At 37.3% G+C, this 20,663-nt stretch overlaps 2 protein-coding genes across 3 annotated transcripts; one reads left to right on the top strand and one right to left on the bottom strand.

Moving 5' to 3' along the window:
• The first annotated feature begins 209 nt into the window (after window positions 1-209).
• Window positions 210-2,718, top strand: LOC124631105 (Golgi reassembly-stacking protein 2). Its single transcript, XM_047165281.1, has 5 exons — window positions 210-417; window positions 496-780; window positions 1,061-1,378; window positions 1,458-1,767; window positions 2,000-2,718. Exons 1-5 carry the CDS (start codon window positions 355-357, stop codon window positions 2,386-2,388), a joined length of 1,365 nt encoding a protein of 454 aa, XP_047021237.1. The 5' UTR covers window positions 210-354; the 3' UTR covers window positions 2,389-2,718.
• On the bottom strand, window positions 2,706-20,628 carry LOC124631104 (sodium-coupled monocarboxylate transporter 1). 2 transcript variants are annotated; one of them, XM_047165279.1, is made up of 13 exons: window positions 20,341-20,628; window positions 12,070-12,359; window positions 11,822-11,987; window positions 11,443-11,554; window positions 8,079-8,146; window positions 7,555-7,709; window positions 6,782-7,025; window positions 6,262-6,377; window positions 5,707-5,806; window positions 5,245-5,415; window positions 4,721-4,875; window positions 4,237-4,435; window positions 2,706-3,981 (listed from the first exon to the last, which is right to left on the bottom strand). In XM_047165279.1, the coding sequence occupies exons 1-13, from the start codon at window positions 20,395-20,397 to the stop codon at window positions 3,697-3,699; spliced, it is 2,118 nt and encodes a 705-aa protein (XP_047021235.1). In that variant the 5' UTR covers window positions 20,398-20,628; the 3' UTR covers window positions 2,706-3,696. The 2 variants fall into 2 exon arrangements, with proteins under 2 accessions (XP_047021235.1, XP_047021236.1); XM_047165280.1 differs by lacking the exon at window positions 20,341-20,628 and adding an exon at window positions 13,039-13,701.
• Window positions 20,629-20,663: the final 35 nt, after the last annotated feature.

The raw sequence follows: 20,663 nt of genomic DNA on the forward strand, positions 1-20,663 counted from the left end.
AAATTAATTATTATTTTTTAAATTAATTATCTAAGTGTAGGTATTTTAATATACACGTATATGTAGATCGAAACACGTACGCTTCATTTCTACGCATTTGTTGAGCGGAGTTCGTATCGTGGCTCATGGATAGCAAAGTCTGGATCCACCATAACCTTTATACACGCAATAAAAAATAGATTTATATTTTATCTGTTGAAGGGAAGTGGACGGACTTCATGCCACGTAATAGAAATGTCAATGCCAAAATTGTTGCGGGTTTAGGGAATTTTTAAATTGACGAAAAAATATTGAAAACTCTACAAATAATATAAAATAGCTGGTAATAGGCATTTATACTTTCAAAAATAATCAATGGGTTCCTCCCATAGTACTGAAGTGCCAGGAGGCGGCTCTGAAGGATATCATGTTTTGCGGGTTTGTGTTGATAATGAAAATATTTAGTTTTAACTCATAAAAAATGCTTGTATTCAATGACTACGTTTGCCCTTCAAGGTTCAAGATGGATCTCCAGGCCAAAAAGCGAATCTGGAAGCATTTTTCGACTTTATAGTTGCTATTGAAGATACAAGACTGGACCAGGATAATGACACTTTGAAAGAATTGTTGAAGAAGAACGTCGATAAGACTATCAAAATGTTAATTTATAGTAGCAAAACTCAGACTGTGAGGGAAGTAATGATTATGCCGAGCGCCAACTGGGGCGGTCAGGGCCTACTTGGTGTTAGCATTCGCTTCTGCTCATTTGAAGGTGCTAATGAAAATGTCTGGCATGTACTGGTATGTATCAGTACCAATATGTATATAATAATATAGTCACTGTAAGCTTCCTGTGTATAGTTAAATTATGTCTGATAAAACTTGGGAGACAAGTAAGCTGTTTTTTATTAACAAATCGGTTGACTCTACTGTTCTAAAGTATTTCTGCAATACATTATTTGCAAAAGTGTTGTAATAACAATGATTTGTTTGTGTTTATGTTTTGTTTAGTTACATTTTTTTTGTTCTTATTGAATGAAACCTAGATAATTTTAAAATAATATTGGTTTTTATTTTGCAGGAGGTACATCCAACTTCACCAGCAGAATTGGCTGGCTTGAGGCCGTTTTCTGATTACATAATTGGAGCAGATTCAATAATGCATGAAAGTGAAGACTTGTTTACATTAATTGAAGCTCATGAGGGCAGGGCTCTCAAGCTGTATGTGTACAATGTGAATGATGATACTTGCAGAGAAGTGCATATTACACCAAATCATAATTGGGGAGGTGAAGGTAGCCTTGGATGTGGAATAGGCTATGGGTATTTGCACCGAATTCCAATAAGAAATCCTACAACTCTGCCTGCACAACAGTCTTATGCTGCAAGTGCACCAATGGTACTTTCAGTTCAAATGTTTAAATAATTAATAATGACAATGAGTAACTATATGCTAACCCTATTTATTTGTTTTATAGGTAGCACAAAATGTTCAACAGAACTTAGTGCCAGGAGTGCAAAATCTCAATTTAGAAGATGACAAAACCCCATTGATGTCTGCGCCGCAAGTGTCAAATGTTCATACAGATTATCCACAGCCAGCCCCACCCCCATTCTTATCAGGTGTTCCAATGGTAAACTCTGGTAGCTATGCTGCTCCTGGTGCTGCTACTGCCGTCCCACCGGCAGTGCCACCTCAACAATTAGCTGGACAGCAAATTATATCTCCATCGCAGCCTATTTCTCAAACACAGTCTGTTGTATCTAACATGGCAGCCTATTCTAGCAGTAAGTATCTATTGAATTACTGTTTATTACAAATCTTCTTAGCATAGGAATATGAAACTAACTATTGGTGGAAAAAATAATGTCAAAATCATCAATCTTTTTGAGTTTACAAATGAACAAAAAACTGGGTATATGCTTTTGAGTTCTGTCTTATGTTTCTAAATGATAATAAATTCTTTTAAATATACTCTGATGAAATATGATTTAAATAATTTTATGTTTTTTTTTTCAGATTTAGCTGATGCAACATTAACAAATCTGGGAAGTATACCATCTGTGTCTAATATGCAACCCCCAGCACCACTGCCTAATTTACCTGGTATTCCAATGAACCAACCACAGCCTTACATACCTATCATGCCCAACTACACTGCCTCTCAAGTCCCTACATCTTCACCATACCTTCAGAGTGCACCAAACTTAGTTCCCACATTCGACATGAGCAACTTTGCTCAGGCGCCGATCCAGCCACCTCCAGTTCCGACTGGACTGCCTGTAGTTACCCCAGTGTCGCTACCCGGGATGCCTTCCATCACGGTGAGTGCTACTCTGCCTGTGTCCACCATGCAAGAGATACATCAACAGCAATCACAACAACAACAACAAGATTTATTATCGTGAAATGATGAAATTGTTTTACTATTATGCCTATTTAATATTCTAAGCAGAGTCATCTCTTATTGGCCCAAATTTATGTTAGTTTTGTTTTAAATGTTATGCTGAAATCATTCCCCTGGGAGGCAGGCATAGTGATTTTAGCATTGTATTATAAATATGATTTTCTTGTATTGTACCTTTATTATATCTTTATTTTAAACAAGTGCAAATGTTAGAGATGTGTACCAAACGCTGGGTATTTGACAAATACACTTAAGGTTTCCTTTTAGGTCTGCCTTCAAAGTTATTGTAAGTGTACATTTGAAATGATAAATAAATGATAAAAACCATAAACATAGTATTTATTTTCTAACATTTTATATAAAATAATTCTTATTGTCAAACTGAATACTACACACATACTACATTTTATTATTAACGCAATACTAGTAACTACTAAATATATTAAATTAAGTATTTCTTTGTGTCAGTGATAAAATATATGTATTTACAAAATATCTTACTAAGTTAATGTACTACAAAAAATAATTAATTAATTAATTGTCCGAGTTAAGTATCGTGAAATGCCAATCCTGCGGGTGAATTTGCTATAGATATTACACTAACGGGTTTGATTCGTAGTTGAAGATAACCATTTCTGCTAAGTGACGCTGAAATATTTCGTCGTCCCTGTGAAGAAACTAACGCTTGCGCCATCCAAAACCTTAATAAACTTACCACTAGATCCCTGTGAATTTAAGTAAGGAACTCTAAAAACATTACGTCGTGTGATTCTGATCCAGGGATCTCGAAAACTTTCAAAATTGCCTTCTAACCGCTGCTTAGCCATATGCTTTGCAGTTAACGTTTTCAGTCAGCTAACTCAACCAATATGGAACTAATCACTTGCTGCGTAATAAAAAACAAAAGGTTAGGTTAGATAAAACAGCTACGAACAGTTTCTCTGCGTTTATCGTTTCTTACGTTTAGTTTAGGTAGGTACCTAATGAAGATTATTGGTGGTCTCTAACGATTGGTTCTGGCGCTTCAGAAATGTGTTGTTCATAAAGTAACTAAAAATCTAGACTGTATGAAGAAGTTTAAGGAAGGTAGGTAGGTACTGAATTAGATGTAAAGCTATTTGTCTTATAAATCTAAGTTTGCCTACTTATATCAAATTATCGTGTCGTTCGAACAATAGGTATGGGTATGATAGGTGACACTTGCCTCAGCACTCGCTTTTCAAGCTACCTCAGTCTATTGTTGAAGCGCTTAGTTACTTACCTACGTAATTACAATTAAATAATTTTACCTACGTACTTAATTAATGGCTCAACAAGTAGATGTTTCTGACAAGTGATTTTCTGAATTGGGTTCGAATTTAATACTGTTGGATCTGTTATGGTCATTTGGTGGAGGCTTTTCCGGATCAAGGCCGAGGGCGAAATTGTCGTAGCCTCGCGTGAGTGTGGGAGCGTCACTGTAGAACACTCCTCCAGCCATTTCGGACAGTCGGCGGCGACGTCGAGTGTCTTTGTCGTCAGCAACGCTCGGAGGACGCACGCTAGAGCTACGGCGTCGCTCCGAGCCAAGCCGAGTGGGCACCTTTAAAGCTCGCTATTGTAAATCAAAAATATTTGATTATTAAAGGACACATACATAGGACAAGGTAAACTTTAATATAAGTGTGTTAAAAAAGTAAGAGGTATGAAAGGTTATTATGAAACATTATTATTGTAAAATCAAAGAGATATAGGTATTCGAATGATGTATTAGTGATGATAAGGCAAGAGATTATGATAAAACAAGTAGGATTGTTCACAGTAACACATGTCCGTTGATTTTTCGTTAGTCCAATGGAATGTATCCTACCTTAAACCTCTTTGGCAGAGAGTTGAGTAGAGCAACAACCGGCGGAGATATCAGGTCAATGGGCACTTGTGCAGGATCGGTAGCTCCCGTCAACACGGACACGATGAGTCCCGCCACTAACGTAGCCGCGCATCCAAGACCCGAGTACCAAAGATATGACACACGGAACAGCCAAAATACTGCATCGTCATGGTTTTCACTGTAAACGTCATAAACACTAATGAAAAGAACACATCACCACAGACCTACATCACAAGTTTCAATGGGTTGTTTACAAATGTATGTCCAGTGGGTATAGGTATATCGCCTACCTACACCCACGTAGATAGGTAATACAATGTAGCTAAGTAAGGTTTATTTACCTGCAGACCAATGGTCTTTCGTTGTATGTGTCGTTCTAATTAGACTTTTTTTCTACATACACATGTTTCCTTGTAATCAGACGCTTTGAATAAACTAAGATTTAGAAGAAAATGATTCTTACTTAGGGTTGACAGTCACGTGTGTGGTCATATTGTAGGGAGCTACGCAGCTATCCGTGGAGCCAGGCAGACGCGGCATGGGCAGCTGAGCTAGCTGTGCACCACCTCCAGCTGCTACCACCAGCAGCAGCCCGAACACACCGCCAGCTACTGCCCCCTACATCGAACACGCATTTATATCATCAGCACTTTAAATATAGGTACCTAATATCAAAATGTCGACTAGTTGACTAGCAATTTTCCGCGGTCTCACCCGCGTCCCGGAACAAATTCTTACTATGTCACCAAGAGATAGTATAAATGTTATGGCTCCCCAATCGAAATAACTTTTCAAGTCCCTTCAGTTGTTTTGGAGCCTGATCAAAACAATCAAATATTATAAAGATTAGTAGGAATTATTAGAAAGCTTAACGAGTAGGTAGGGTAGGTAGGCCTATTTAATCTTACCAGCAACCAGAGGTGGATAGTAACGTGGTAGAAACGGCTAAACAAAAGACGGCCAAATATAAGGTTCAAAATAACTAACCTTAGCATTAGCCCATGGGAAAAACATGCCCAGCGAAAATAATCCGAGCGCCACTCCGCCCGCCATTCCGTTAAAGGAGAGAGCCAGTTGTAACACGGGACCGAGGCGCTCAACTGCGAACACGAGCCCGAAGGATACCACGCCGCACGCCAGGCACACCCATCGAGCTATCTGATTGTTTGAAACAAAATAATCATATAGGTACAAGAATTTTTCCACGTTAATAGGTACAAACTTTAGGGCTGCCCGTCCACGTTCCATGATTGGTGACTCATTATTGAAGAAAAAAATAAGCTTACTACGCAATAGTGCAACGACCACGTAAAACAAAAGGGGTCTTTCAGAAAATCCTAGATACTTAGTACCTACTTTCAAAATTCGGCCCGATTATCGGTCCAACAAAAATTCTAACGTGGGTTGGCAGCCTTAATAACAGCTAAGCATCAAAATTGCTTGACTTACTGCTGCTCCTCTATGTTCTGGCAGCGTAATCCCAAGGAGTCCCGTGGCCAGGTCTTGACATAGTATAGCAGCCAATGAGTTCAACGCCGAAGCTACAGTTCTGCAACCAGGATAGTAACATTGACATAGTTTAATCTATTATTGATTGATAATATTAGAATTTAAATAGTTAAGTTAGAATATTACGATAAACGAGGATGTAAGTAAAATATAGGTAGCTATCTACATGCAGGAGTAGTGGTACGAATCTCGTACGAGAAGCTAAGTGTCAATTACAAGCAAATAAATTAGTTTTTCAGTTCGCGTATGGTTCTCTCAAATTAAAACCAGAATAGTCCAGTCGGAATACCAATATCCTAACTGGACTTTTCTAGTTTTATTTTAGCTCTCTTATATGGTTGCTATCTGCGTCAGTTCTCAGGATGCTACCGTGCGTTTCGGAGTGTTAATTTTGGCTAATACGCTTAAGTTAATTTTTGCATTAATTTGTTTAGTGCTAGTGACTTAATTAATTAGGTAAAAGTGCCAATTTTGAGTTATTGATGTTCACTTTACCCAAGGCTGGCTGCAAAAATCCCAGCGACGAAGAAACCAGGAATCCCCCGGGAGCCTCCCAACTGCTTCACCACGTACAGTGGTAAAAGGCGATCTGATGCGTTGATCACTCCAGCCTAAGGTAAAAAATTTATCTATCGTTTTATTCGTAAAAATGCGTAGTAATATCTGTGGTAATATGTAGACATAGGTCATTAGGGCACCTTCTTACTAAGAAAAGCTTTCTCAGGATGAACCATGAAATGTTGTTATGGCAATAAGGGCCTTGTGTTGGGTTTCACCATACATTTAGATAAATAGTAATTTTATGCAAGAGTCGTTTGATGATACCGATATTACGTGTATATTGGGTAGGTTGTGTATCGATTCGGATTTCACGACACAATGGATTTTCTTCATAGAAAATTATCGTAGGCATTCTTAATATGTAGGTGAAGGTAGTTGTTTCGACAGTAAACGACTTTGGACTAAATTATAGTAGAATTGTAACGTTGAATTATTTATCCAGCTACGTGTTTACCTGAATCGGATCACAGTCTGCATAGTGGACGGCTAGGACAGCACCAGTGATGAAATTCACTGAGTAGATGGCGATGAGGCCAATGGCTGATACCCAAAGTGCTACTCTGACTTGCGATATGCGCTCAACTGACAGATACTTCTGAACTGACGCTTGGTTCGCGCAGAACATGCTGACCCAGTACATGGTGCCTCCGATTACCACTGACCAAAACGAATGTCGCACTGTTGGGTCGGGGTTCATGCTAGAAATTATAAAGTAGGTTAGACTTGATAGATCTGTTGGTCGTTGCAGCAAAAATAACAGATCTCTTAGATTCACGCCCTTTGTTTGTGAGGTGAACGTTCTTTGGCTACGCACATCGTTGGTTTTTGAAGTCACCTACTTACATAATATATTAGGAGGTAATACCCTACGTATGTACCACAATGTTAAATAGCTACCAGCTATGAACCTATTTACGAGGTGTTTAGTTAAAACAAGATACTTTTGCCGAATGTTAAGTAGGCAATGGTACAATGCTCTTCTTTACGTTTGGTAAGAAGTACCTGATCAGAGTGTAAATTTTGTTTCTTTAGTTGGTACTCATAAGGAATTTGTCATGTAAAATGCCTACATATTTGAATAGGAGTGGTTGCCTTATGTCTTATTGTGATTCCTTCGTCCTTCGGAAGCACGTGGATTAGTATTAGTATCGTAACTAATTGGAATTATTGATAACAATTATTCTAAATAACTGCTAATAAGACATCTTAAAGACGCGTCAAACTCACTCGAAGAAGTGAAGCCGGTGTGTTCGCCAAGCATGCTCCCATACCACATCAAATCCTCCGACTTGTGTTGAAGACATCGCTAGGACCGCGGCCAGAGACCCAACGAGGACGGCCGATTGAAAAGAGTCCGTCATTATGACTGCTTTCATTCCACCCTGCACAACAAAGACAATAATGAGTTGTCTGTGGAACTAGCTTCCTAGGCACAACAAGGAAAACCGGGTAGGTAGGTATATAATAGTGCTTATATAACAACTTTCTGAGTAACCTATGTCGTCGGTCTATCCGAACTTAAGTATGTTCCCTCCGGAGTTCTTACGTACCAGGCCGCAGTAACTCTTTCGAACAATCACGCAGCCCCGTCATTGTTTTATCCTGGGGCTCATTTATCCAAATTGTACAAATTTTATTGATGGAGACTTTCTTCTAAATATGAAAGGAGCGTATTGATGACAAGTGGAAATGAAGAAATTGATTTTTAAATTCAGTTTTATTGTGCAGTTTGGATACCATACAATACCAACCTGAGTAGCGTAGAAGATGCATACCACGTACACCAGTGAAACGGCCAAATAAGTATTCAGTCCGGTAACTGTAATTTTTATTTTAAAAAATCTTAATATGACAATATATTTTAATAAAGGCACGTCAGCTACAAAATTTCATTGGCATAATCAAAGTTACAGAGTACCCTAACTCTTAAAATTTCCCACAAGTAAACAGAATAGGATGACCTGGACATGGGAAAATAACTTTGCATCAAAGAATATAGTTTCAGGTATTGCCTAATCCTGATTTTGTTTAAAGACTTATGTCTATTCAAGTGCTGTACTGTATATTCAAGTTTACTAAGTTTAATAGTTGATACACTGGTGACTAGAATTATGTATCTAAATGCTATGGAAAGTTGCATACAGCTTTAATGGCCGAACATAATGACATACCAAGGTGTTCCATCATTTATGTGGAACTGGAGAACGTCTTATTTTTCTGCAAAAAGCCCTTAACCTTTTCCCTTCTTAAATATTGTTTTACTTATTGGAGATAGTTATCTCATTTTTTCATAAGACGGTTGAACTTTTGAGTCGCCTCATTCATCCCAATTCCATCTACCTACATAGACAGGTGCAAGTGCAATGATATAATTAATTGGGCGGGTACTGTATTTAAGAAGATATTTGTAAACCTCTTCGTTCGTTTCTTTTCAGAACGAAAGGTACCTACGGTTTTATTTATCGGTTCTATCTGAATACGCAATGGCGGCACGAAACGTTTGACACCAATCACCAAAACTGAAATGATGGCCACTATTGATTCATTATAAATCATTACCGATACCTTACATGACTTAATGGACGCGTTATGTAATTTGTGCAATAATAACCGACGGCATGCGGACTTAAGTGCATAGATGTCATCGATGCACCATACCGAGCCTTAGCTGGCAACGGCTGTAAAGTTTGTGTTGACTCCCTGTTATATATTACAGGTATAAATACTCTTACCAATAAAGTCATAGTAATAAAAGAACAATAAAATTTTGCAACCCAATAACACACAGTACAGACGCTGAATACTTATGTGAATATTTTCTTTCGTAACTTTACCAATCGAAGGCTAAGTAAAAATATTCAAATACCTATACAAATAATTCTCACTTTATTGCCCATCATTTACATTTTCAAAACCTAAGTAGACATGAGTTATTTAAAGTCAATTTTCTTTATTGGGAAACATATTTATATTAATCATTGGAAAATGGTAAGCTACAATTTTCTGCATTTTTGTATGCCACTGATTTAATGCTAATGTGCCGTTTTAATCTACGTAAGTAAGTACCTACTTATTGTCTGAAATAAACCAATACATGTGACATGACAAGGCTTTCATCTATTATCCGCGCTGTTGCAGTTATAATAATATGAAAACTGCAGTTCCAGGACAATGATGCCTTGCACTTCGTCTGTTATTTATTAAACAAAACAAATTGAATAAAAAATGTTCAAAATCAATATTTCGGTGGTTTGTTTATTTACCCGACAAGGTTTAATGAATGACATTTGCTATGCTGTAGATGCAACTTTTATACAAACATTACTTTCACTGCACTCGCAACCGTCTAGATATCAATATGCGCAATATGGATGATCTTGGAATATTATTCACATAAGTACCTAATGACCTTTTCTAGCTTTATTTTGAAATTATTATGTAGAAATTAAATAATCACATTTGTTGAACATTTTACCAGGTCAGCTAATTTCCAATTCAAATTACTTAGTTTTATTTTGTTAGACAAAGATCTAATGAAGCAATAAAACTATTTTTTTAATTTTAGCATTCTTTGGGTCAAATGATAACCTGTGTTCTAAAAGCATTGTAGTTTAAAATAAGGTTACACAATAGACTCTTAAAACAGTTCTCTAATTTCTAAAATATTTGACGGACTAGACGTTGTTCAAGCATGTAAGTACCTAGTTGCTGAGTTCCTAGTAGATTCAAGTCCTATGGCATAAAGCATAATCTTTTTGTTGTATATCAATGATGTCGGTCTATAAAGCTATCCTTGAGAGATTGATGGTAATCTTACATTGTTTGTTTATTTAGTTGAAAGAAAAGTTTAAGAATAAGTACCTACCTACATGGCTTAACTATTTTATAGACCGTACACTAGTATTTCAAAGTTAATTTGCTAGTATACAGGCACCTTAGCGTGTTTAGGGGATGTGATGCAATAGAATGCTGTCGCGCCGTTTGAACGTTATTTGAATTTTAATTCTAATGTTGATTTTCGGCAGTATTGCATACTTTGTAGTACCACTTGAGAAATAATAAGTAGGCAAAGTTACCGAATCAATAATCGTAACATTACTAGCGATCGTTATTACTAAACAAAAATAACATTTTGCTGACGTAAGTTTCTATGTAACAACGTAAATCAGGGATTTAGTACGGAGCGGTTTTGGGTTTGGAAAAAAAGCTCCAAAAGCATCCATTTAGACTGAACACCACAAGATTTTTCCACACAATAACTATGCTCTAAACGAAGCAAACATTTCTTGACTATTTTAATTAAATATTACCAAAACAACGTTACGCAATAAAAACTAGTTGATCGTTTCTTATATAGTGTTCATCAGCACTTATCTTTTATAGGCTAAGCCTAAGCGTATTTCAGGCAGAAGAGCTTCAAAATGGTAAGTTGTAGAAAAATGAGACCAGCCCAAAATACATATAATTCTTACTTGCTGCTTGCTTGGTCAAGCATAAAGTGTCTATACTATAAATTACAAGCAAATAACAATTCTTATATTTTGTTTTAATCGTTGGTGGCTTAGTTAAATGCCAGATAAATAAGTATTTAACTAACTAAAGAATGTCGACTTCCATAAGGTAAAAGTTTTCAATAAAATAAATCCTCTCTAATAAATAATTAGATTTTTACATTTTTAAGTAGGTAGGTAATGCATCCCGTCACCTAGGTAAACAATTGAATCTGCAAGTGGCTTATATCTAATCACGTAATGGTATAATTTCATTCATTTAAGTTTTATTATGTTACACGTTACAAAAGCTGTAGATAATTGCGACTATTACATGTCAGAATTTTTTGAGCTAATTGGGTACAACGATATATACGTTGTTTTGAAGTTTATATAATAACGAGGCTATTATTTTTTTGAGGTTTTTTTTTGTACATAAAATATGAACGGACAGCTCACAATGGAAAACAATAGAATGATTCATCTTGTATTTCACACCTTTTTCAACAGATAAGTTGTGCCTTAAATGTAGGTTAGCGTTAAATACACTAACAGTCCAAATTAAAAATTTGCAACAATTAATATATTACAATAAATTCATCCTTGCTACTTGTCATACACTTACCATCGGACAATGCCAGCGCAGGGGCATACACCGCAACAGCCGTGTATAGTATCATCTGCATTAAATACAATGCACTGGCATACACGCGGATAGACTTGCAGAAACGCACTTCCTGAGAACAAATTGATGAAGTGCCATCAATTACAATTAGGTGGACATGTGTAGCGTGTGATTCAGTTGAACTTCATTCAACCAGCTGTCTATGTGGTAAATGATGATACCTACTAAAAGTGGACGTTTATTTTTGTCAAGTTAAGATGGTGCAGAGGATTTTTCTGTAAGGAATTATATTTTAAAGAACAAATTATTCTCAATACATTGCACTTTCATTGTTGCAGCATGCATTGTGTTGTCTCGTACGAGTGAATAAGTAACATACCAAATATTCGTAACATGACGTCAGCCGGAGTCTCATAAACACTGGCAGGTACAGCTGGCTCGCGATTGGCACCACCAGCACAAACGCGACACAAATCATCCAAAACTGTGCACCTGCCATATACATCTCCGCTGGGTTTCCTAACAGCTCAATGGCTGTGATGAAACTGAAAACAGTCACATGATCATAAACAAGATCCGAATAAAGAAAATTCATAAATGAATATGCAATCAAAGAGGTCAGCTCACCTTGCCGCAAGGCTTAATGCCATAGGAAATGTGCCCATCGATGATCCACCAAGCAGGAAATCGTCACCGGTTGTTTGCTTCTCCCCAAAATACCCGTAAAATACACCAATCAGGCACGAAATGAGTAGCATAGCGGCTAGCACGCTGTAGTCTTCCCAGTGGAACAACACTTCGGTCACACTTTCATTTTGTGCTAAAACTAAATCTATTTTCTTGGTCCTGGTTATATTCAGTGATGCTGATGTCACTGGTATCGAACTTGTACACCAACATAGTGCAAGTAATATTGTCTGAAAGAAAACAACGCAATCATTCAAGTTCAATGTTTCATGTCAATGAAAAGAGAATTGTGTAAACTAAATGTTCTGCCTGTGTAGGTGAGTGTAACGTTTACAGATGACTCTAGAACTGTTGTCGTAATATCGTGCTGTAATTATACCCTAAATAGAATTGTGTACTACAGAGTTGCTTGCTTTTGTTCACGAGTTTCTAGTTCATTATAGTTTCTAGTTTATCAAACTCGAAATATTTAGTATAAAAAGATTTGATAAATCTACGTAGTGCTGCCTATCTAACCGACATAACCATTTTGAATGTATCTAATTTTCTTCTTAGTTTATGGACAAAATTTTATTATAATATGTAACGTATATTACATACTTTATCAATCATATGTATTTAAGAAGTTAAAATTCAAACGGCATTAACTGTATGATCAATCAATCAATATTCATACGTCGATTTGTGAACCAAGCAAGTATCCAACCAGTATCTACATATGTTCGCAACTTATTTAATTTAAGTAAATTAATTAAGTAAATCCATTTATTATTTTCTTACAGTGGCCAATTACTCGTATAAACAAGCCATAAAAGAGGTTACAGCAGTCATGTGCAGTGAAAGGTCTCTAGTCCGCCATTAGGTACAAGCAAATCGTTAGCCCAATTTCTCCGGCTTATACATACATACCTACATAACATAATATTGATGTAATTTGATGTAACATAAAAACTTTGCAGGTCAAACATTCTTTATATGCCCCTTTGTGGTCGCAGTGCGACTGCCGTGTACAGTCTCAAGTTTGATTCCTGAGTTGGGGCGAAATCGCTGTGTGGGTTATAGAAAAAATCATAACACAGCTCCGGGTCTGCAAGTTAGCGCTGTAGGGGGGTATATCTACCCCCCGTGCTTGGCAGGGAATGTTAAGCCTTCCCGGGATATGGGAGCACTCTGAAACTACAGCTTGTTAGATGACGACCTACAGCTCACTCGAAAATTGACAACAACTGAAAACTTTAATATGAGACAAGTAATCAACCACCAAGCGGTTTAGCATTCAGCAAAGTTGTATACGATTGTTATCTGACCACAGATTACTAATAGTTTGACCCTAAATTAACGCTGTAACAGAACATTATGATGTTAAGTTTGCGAAATAAAAAGATAAGCATTTAATTACTATGATTCAATATGTTCTGTGGTTGTGAAACAACACGGGGCGTAGAACGTTAGAAATTAACTTAGTGGTTTAGTTACGTTGGGCCGCGATGATGTTGCTGTTGCGTTTTGCTTGTAATTTTTTCGCACGTCTCTAGTATAGAAGACATACATTTTTTAATGACTTATGCCTCGAACCCAGGCCCGCCGCTAGCTGTTTGTTCGCCCGCGTGCAAAACCGATTATGCCGCCCTACGACTACATATTATACTGGGTTTTGTCAAAAAATATATAAGGGGTGGGGTCCAGGGGGACCGGACCCCCCCGCCCATTCATATCCATTTTACTTGTCCAACAGAAAAAAATATGTACATGCACCGCTCTGATTGCAAAAAACGCACTTCCTTTTGGATACATAAATATTGCAATAAGTACATAACATATTACACATAACTTTTTATTTACTTGAAATGCTCTAAGTCTTAGAGTAACCTAAGAAGTCCTGGGTTAGCCCATAAGCAGACTAAGCAATTGCTTAGGGCATCAATACAGTGCAATCATTACCCAAGTGGCCCCTATGTATTGAAAGATTGTGATTAATGGGTAGGTACCACAAGCGCGGATCCAGCCCTCAAAAAAGGTTGTGGTCACAGCTACTAGAAAATCGGAACTAGAAGCGGCTACTAGAAAAGTAAAAGTCGGAGCATGAACATGCTCATTTAAAATTATGCAAGTCGTTTATAACCTTTTGAATGAAATCTTTTCCTTTTTTCTGAGCATCAGGACTTTGGCATTAGGAATGAAAATAAACTTAGGAGGAAGTTGGACCCGATAAAAAAAAATAGTTTCGATCCAAACCTATTTCAATCAATAACTTCTAGTAGCCAGTAAGCCAATATAGGGAGGGTTTGACGCATTTGGTGCACTTCTCAACTACCAGTGGCGGCATAGCATCGGGTGGCACCCCGGGCTGCTACCTATTGAGCACCCCAAAAAAAAAAACGACAAAATAAAATTACGAACCAATCTAATAATGCTAAAAAAAACTTTTTTTTTTTTTATATATCTAAACTCATATTATGCTCACTATCAGTTCCGTCTCTAGCTTATGTACCGGGTGCAATCATTACTAAAGCACCCCTATGTATGGAAAGATTGTGAGTAGTTTTGTTTTTTGCGCGAGCGTAGCAAGCCGGAACATTTTTTAGATTTCGTCGTAGTTACCAAGTTATAAAACCAAAAGCAAAGACGTGGTATAAAACCGTATAAATTTGCGCGAGCGTAGCGAGCGCAAAATTTTGGAGTCTTGGGACACGAAACCACAGAAACAAGTAAAAAAAAGCCACTGCTAAGTGAAGAAACCGCGAGCGTAGCGAGCGCGAGATTTTTTGAGTTTTGGTACTGTTTTGTACAAAAAAATGTAAAATAGTGACTATTGTAAATAATAATAATTTTATTGTAATAGACAGCTGTGTTGCTGGGAAGTTTGTTTTGTTCTTCACCGCTTCTTGTTAACCAGAAAGTCCTGAAAGAGGGCGTTATGGGGGTGCTATCCTTTTCTACTTTCAATTTTAACTTAAACTAATCTAACGTTTTCGACATTGGACTTAAACCACCGCAAAGTGAAAAAGCCGCGAGCGTAGCGAGCGCGAATTTTTTTGAGTTTTGGGACACAAAAGTACCTCAAAAACTAAAGCTGTAAGAAAAAAAATATGGTGATCTCGAATTAGTAAACAACAGTCATAAAATTAAATGCACCAAAAAAAAGTATTATTTTGTTCCCTAGTGTTATCATCAGCCTATCGATTTAAAAAAACCGTAAAAGTGTGATGTCACAAGTCTAGGTAATAAGGTTGTGGGCATGCCCATCGTGCCCACAACGGTGGATCCGCCCTTGAGGTACCAACATAATGTATATCAAAGTGCTTAGAACAGATTATGGGTAACTTAAACTAACGAAATTAAATATCTATAGCAATGTTTAATTTCAGTAAAATATGTTATTAATGGTTTTTGGTGGGTTTCCCGTTGAAAAAGTCGACGCATGAGACACATTTCATATGTAAGGAAGCGCGAGCGAAGCGAGCGCGAAATTTTTTTAGTCTAAGGACACAAAACAAATAAAAACCACTGTAAATTAACAAAGCAAAGTCAAAAAGTAAGATATGCACATAAATTAAGTGCTAATGTACATGACGCCGCGCGCGACGCGAGCGCGATTTTTTCCTTAGAGTTTTCATGAAGTAAACATATCATAAAAAGCCAAAGTGAACAAAAAGCTATAACGGACGTGCGCGAAAAATGATTTTTCGGAATAGAATGCCTCAACAATTAAACAAAGATAAATTGCGATCAGTGCCGGTTTTAACTCTACCAGCGCCCTGGGCGAGATTTCTACGGCGCCCTTCAACTGCAATTCAAACCCATACGAAAAACAGAGGTGTGTGTAGTTACCGATTGCGCGAGCGAAGCGAGCGCGAATATTTTTTTTTATAGTTAACAAGTCGAAGCAAAAATTACGTAAAATGTAGCCCAATCGTACATAAGTTATTGCTGGTTGGTGAATGCAAAAACACCGGAACATGTCTTATGATTGCGCGAGCGAAGCGAGCGCGAATTTTTTTGTTATATTTTAGAACTCAAAACAAAAATTACTTAAAATTTTGCCCAAACGTACATAACTCTTTGTTGGTGTTGGCGCCTATGTATTATATTTTTGGGACTTAAAGTAGTACCGTAAATAAGAAAGTTCATATGGAAACTAGAAGTTACTTTCTTATTAATAAAAGAACTCAAAAACGACGCTACCTTTTTGCTAGGGTAGACTAAAATATTGTTGAAAAATAAAACAACTGTAAAGTGAAGCAAGCCCGAAAATTTTTGAGTTTTGGATCACTAAAAGTCCTAAACATATATAATAAAAAACGACTGTGAAGTGAAGAAGCCGCGAGCGAAGGGAGCGTGATTTTTTTTGAGTATTGGGACATTAAAAGTAGCTATATGTGATAAAAAATTGAAGCGTAAAGTAAGGAAACCGCGAGCGGAGCGAGCGCGAAAATTTTTGAGTTTTGGGACATAAAAGTAGTGTTTGTTCGAGAATTTCTCAAATTTATCTTATATTTTTCCCCTGAGCCCGCGGCGCCCGGGTTATTCGCATACGCTGCACCATAAGTTAAGATGGCCCTGATGCTATCCATTCATTTGGATACAGTTCTTGTAAGTTGCAATCTTTGATGAAATTTAAAACAAAAATAGGAGTAACATTCTGATCAAGGATTGGTGGGGGCGCCTGCGGTGCCCCTTATATCCGGCGCCCTGGGCCGTCGCCCAACCGCGCCCTACCGCTACTAACTGCGATATCTGACGAATTTTTTTGGGGATGCAAAGGGTGAACCCGTCAAAATTGATAGGGGACGACCAAAGCGAGGGCGGCTATTGCTGTGTTCGGAAATATTGAAATCAAATAATTGGTAAAAAGATATTGTATTTTTTTAATATTACGTGATAAGTCACTCGATTTGCCGCCCCCTAGGACGTGCCGCCCGCGTGCGGTGCACGCCTTGCACGCCCGCTTACGGCGGGCCTGCTCGAACCCATATCAATCATTTCCAAAAGAACGTTCTCAAGTTTGCTGGAGATACTTAATTGCTTAATCGGCGAGTGGGCTGACACTAACTGTAACTGTAGGTACACAAACAATAAGAAATAATGCTTGGTCTTACAGTGTTTTTTTAATTAAGAGCGGACTCAATTCCAATTGCCTTCTAAATTGTTTAAAATTGCCGTAGCTTGCTAATGAAGCTAATCTAACAATCAATTAAACGAATAAGTATTGCTGAACGAAGTTCTTAGTTACTTTTATGTTATTTACAGTAATAATTATTTAAATGAATAAGTAGTAAACATAAATTATATTCACACTCAGAATGGATTACGCTCCGGGTAGACGCGGGGGAATTACAGCGATTAAACGCTTGACCAATCGCAAGATTTCCCAAGGATTGCGTCTCATTGTGAATGGTACAGTGAACGTTCATGTTTCACATATGTAAGTATAAGAATATATAAATGATTACGACGTGGCTTGCTAACTCTTGAAGCACAATATGCTTAATAAATAACATGTGCACAGGGAAAGCTCTTTCCCAAATAAAAATAAACGTTCAACTCCAAACTTGAACGCTATGACCTAACACGAGCCTACATACTTTCATTACTGCGAGTGCGCATGTTTGACAACCACGCCAATTGATATACTCGAGAGTGCTCATGGGCACTCAAAGCGTTCAAGAGCAACGCTTGTTGTGCTACACCGACACGCAAGCCACGTAAGGGCGGAATAAGCCGGTTTAATACCCGCACTAGCTTCCTCAAACCGGATAGTTCCGGACTGTACGCTTCAATAAATAGCTCGCAGCCAGCTCATGGGCATGGGACTAGTATTGATGTCTCACCACATTCCAAACAATTAAGCATAGCCGTTGATACATCTTGAGACTGTTTTGTTTGTTTAGACGAGCCATGATCAACGAATCTAAAAGACAATTAGGTCTAATCTAAGGGCTCCGCTTCTAGCTTTTTGTAATATTTTATTTACATGTTCATTTCAGCCTTTAGGAAAGCACACAGCACATTACACAGTTTGAAAGATATCAAGTGATTATTTCAGGTCATTCATGACCCTGCCGATTGAAGCTTTATTTTCGTAGTATTATTCGTAGTAGTTTTCGTAGCAGCGGATTCCCACAATGATCTATAAATCTATGTAAGTAGTTTGTCGTTTTTTTAATATTCTTTTATTTGTGGGTGGGTCTTTAAGGTGTATTGAAAATAGCAATTTTTTATGATGTATCAAGGTCAAGCCTAGGTACCTAGTAAGTATATTGTAGATTTAACAAGTTTAAGAGTAAATGTTCTACTAATTTGGATGTAGTAAGTACGGAACCTTATATTGCGCGTGACCCAACGCCGTACCTACACCAAAACATACAAGAGCAAAGTTATGTTGTCAGTTCCAGTATTACGTCCAGTAAACAACATACTTAGATAGTAAGCCTGCCTCTCAAAATATCTTGTTATTGAAGCATACGTGAAAGTTTAACTATCACGACATTATGTAATACGTTACCGTTATAGTTGTATTCCCCATTGGCTACGAATTGGTGAATATTTATTTCTACAATAATTTAACTCTTAAGACAAATAGGAGGTACCTACTTATGGCTACAGTTCCGCAATGGTCATCATGATTTGCTGTTGCAAACATGTCTGCCACACGAATTCTTTTAAAGGATGCAGATTACGTAATCTATGTAAATTAATTTTTTTTTGCGTTTATTTTATAAGCTCAATTGAAAGTTTGAGACGGTTAAGTACTTATTTATTTTCAGGTCTGTCGCAGTTCGGCATTACTATTATCATAATTAATTACCTAAATAAAAATTGCATTGACTGATTATACTAATTTAAAAACGAAGATCATAATAAACAATTTCGCTTAATTAGGCATCACCTTCTTAGAAATATCGCAACTACAAAATTAATCTGCACATTGTAAAATATTTTGATGACATTTAGTACCGTATGAATGCATGCGGTCTACTGAAAATTGAAAGTTAAAAAATATTGCAGTAGACTACACCAGACTTCAAATAGTTTCGCCATACCTACTCTAAGATGATGTTACTCTATCGTTCGAGGAGAATTGCAATCTTTCTGTAATTTGGAATAATAGAGCCTTCGGGTTTTTATAAACCGAAACACGACTGTTACGTCAAATTCGAATACTAAGAGTAATAAAGTTTGTATTGTAAGACGAGCATTATGCCCGACTGCCCTTTGTACTTGGCGTTACTTGCATAACATGCTCAAGTTATACTCGCGAGAATCGCAGTCCGAAATAATCACTTTCGCTTGCAATTTGTGTCCCATTAATAGTTTTTGAGATAGAAATAATGTAGATTAGGCAATAGGGTGAGTTGGACTTGTGAAGGGAACCCATCCATCACCTATCGTTTTAGTAAAACCGTATTTTTTGACCCCAGAGAGTACCCAAAGATTAACAAACGCATGAAAAACAAACGAAAAACATAATGTATACTTAAGTAATCGCCTCCTGAACATTTTACATTATAAGGATCTCAGTACGGAACCTTAGGTCCCAAGCCAGACTCGCACTTGTTCGATTTTTTTAAAATGAAGTGACTTTACTTGAGATGTCAAAGGTTATTTCGTGTGGTTGCTAATTATTCAAGGTGGGTCAAAAATGTTCAATCAAAATTGCAATCGTACTGAACTTATCCTTGGTAAAACTTGCGAATGCTTAGTCTTTACGTGAATTACGATATTGATCCTATATAAATATAGTAGATGATAATGAGAATATGGTGCAGTACCAAAATACGGAAGTGCCTTAAAAATATAATCATCAGTCTAGCTGATTTCCAAATAAATAAATATTGGGGTCAACTTTCAGTCTAACCGGATGCAACATACAAGTATTTAACATGGAGGGATTGCCTCTCTCGACTGACTTCCTCAGTATTCGGCCAACCCGAAACCCAGGTACCCAGGAACCCCGGAAATCGGGCACAAAATAGTGATTTAATATATAAAGATGGAAAAAAATTAAACACCAATGTCGAGGCTAAATAAATGAATGCATATAAACTTACATTACTTGCATCATGTGAGGTGCAATCAATTACTAGTATGTTTTACACGCGTGCCTTATTAGATATTGCTTGCAAATATTATAAATCGCAGTAGTTGATAAACTGGATGTATTAGCCATCTCCTATCTACTATTTAATTTATGATCAAGTTGTAACTTACCTCACTTAGAACGGCTATCCTCAGCCGTAGTCTTACGTGGGGGGAATATATCGCCATTTCTTCGATAATTGTTTATACTTCGTCAACGTCAAATTATATGCTTGTCACTGGTTTATTAGATTTGTTTACATAATCTCCCGATGGATATAATAGTGCATAGGCGGCGATGGACGATTCACACTGGTGTGTCGTTACATAGATACTGGGAGGCTGCGAGGCTGATACGTGCCGGATATGTACACCAATCAATTGTAACTAAGACAACGAACACAGAATAATGCGTTGCACGAGGCGTCACTACTGGAGCTTTTTCGGATGTGTCC

The sequence above is a fragment of the Helicoverpa zea genome, chromosome 6 (assembly GCF_022581195.2).
Source record: "Helicoverpa zea isolate HzStark_Cry1AcR chromosome 6, ilHelZeax1.1, whole genome shotgun sequence".
NCBI lineage: Eukaryota > Metazoa > Arthropoda > Insecta > Lepidoptera > Noctuidae > Helicoverpa > Helicoverpa zea.

What these genes read in the sequence shown, in the direction of transcription:
- LOC124631105 (XM_047165281.1), top strand. Translation starts at nt 355, where the DNA reads ATGGGTTCCTCCCATAGTACTGAAGTGCCAGGAGGCGGCTCTGAAGGA. An exon ending in AAAATGTCTGGCATGTACTG is followed by an intron (nt 781 to 1,060) that starts GTATGTATCAGT and finishes TTTATTTTGCAG; the next exon opens with GAGGTACATCCAACTTCACC. An exon ending in ATGCTGCAAGTGCACCAATG is followed by an intron (nt 1,379 to 1,457) that starts GTACTTTCAGTT and finishes TTTGTTTTATAG; the next exon opens with GTAGCACAAAATGTTCAACA.
- LOC124631104 (XM_047165279.1), bottom strand. Translation starts at nt 20,397, where the DNA reads ATGGCGATATATTCCCCCCACGTAAGACTACGGCTGAGGATAGCCGTT. An exon ending in GGATAGCCGTTCTAAGTGAG is followed by an intron (nt 12,360 to 20,340) that starts GTAAGTTACAAC and finishes GTTTTCTTTCAG; the next exon opens with ACAATATTACTTGCACTATG. An exon ending in GCATTAAGCCTTGCGGCAAG is followed by an intron (nt 11,988 to 12,069) that starts GTGAGCTGACCT and finishes GACTGTTTTCAG; the next exon opens with TTTCATCACAGCCATTGAGC.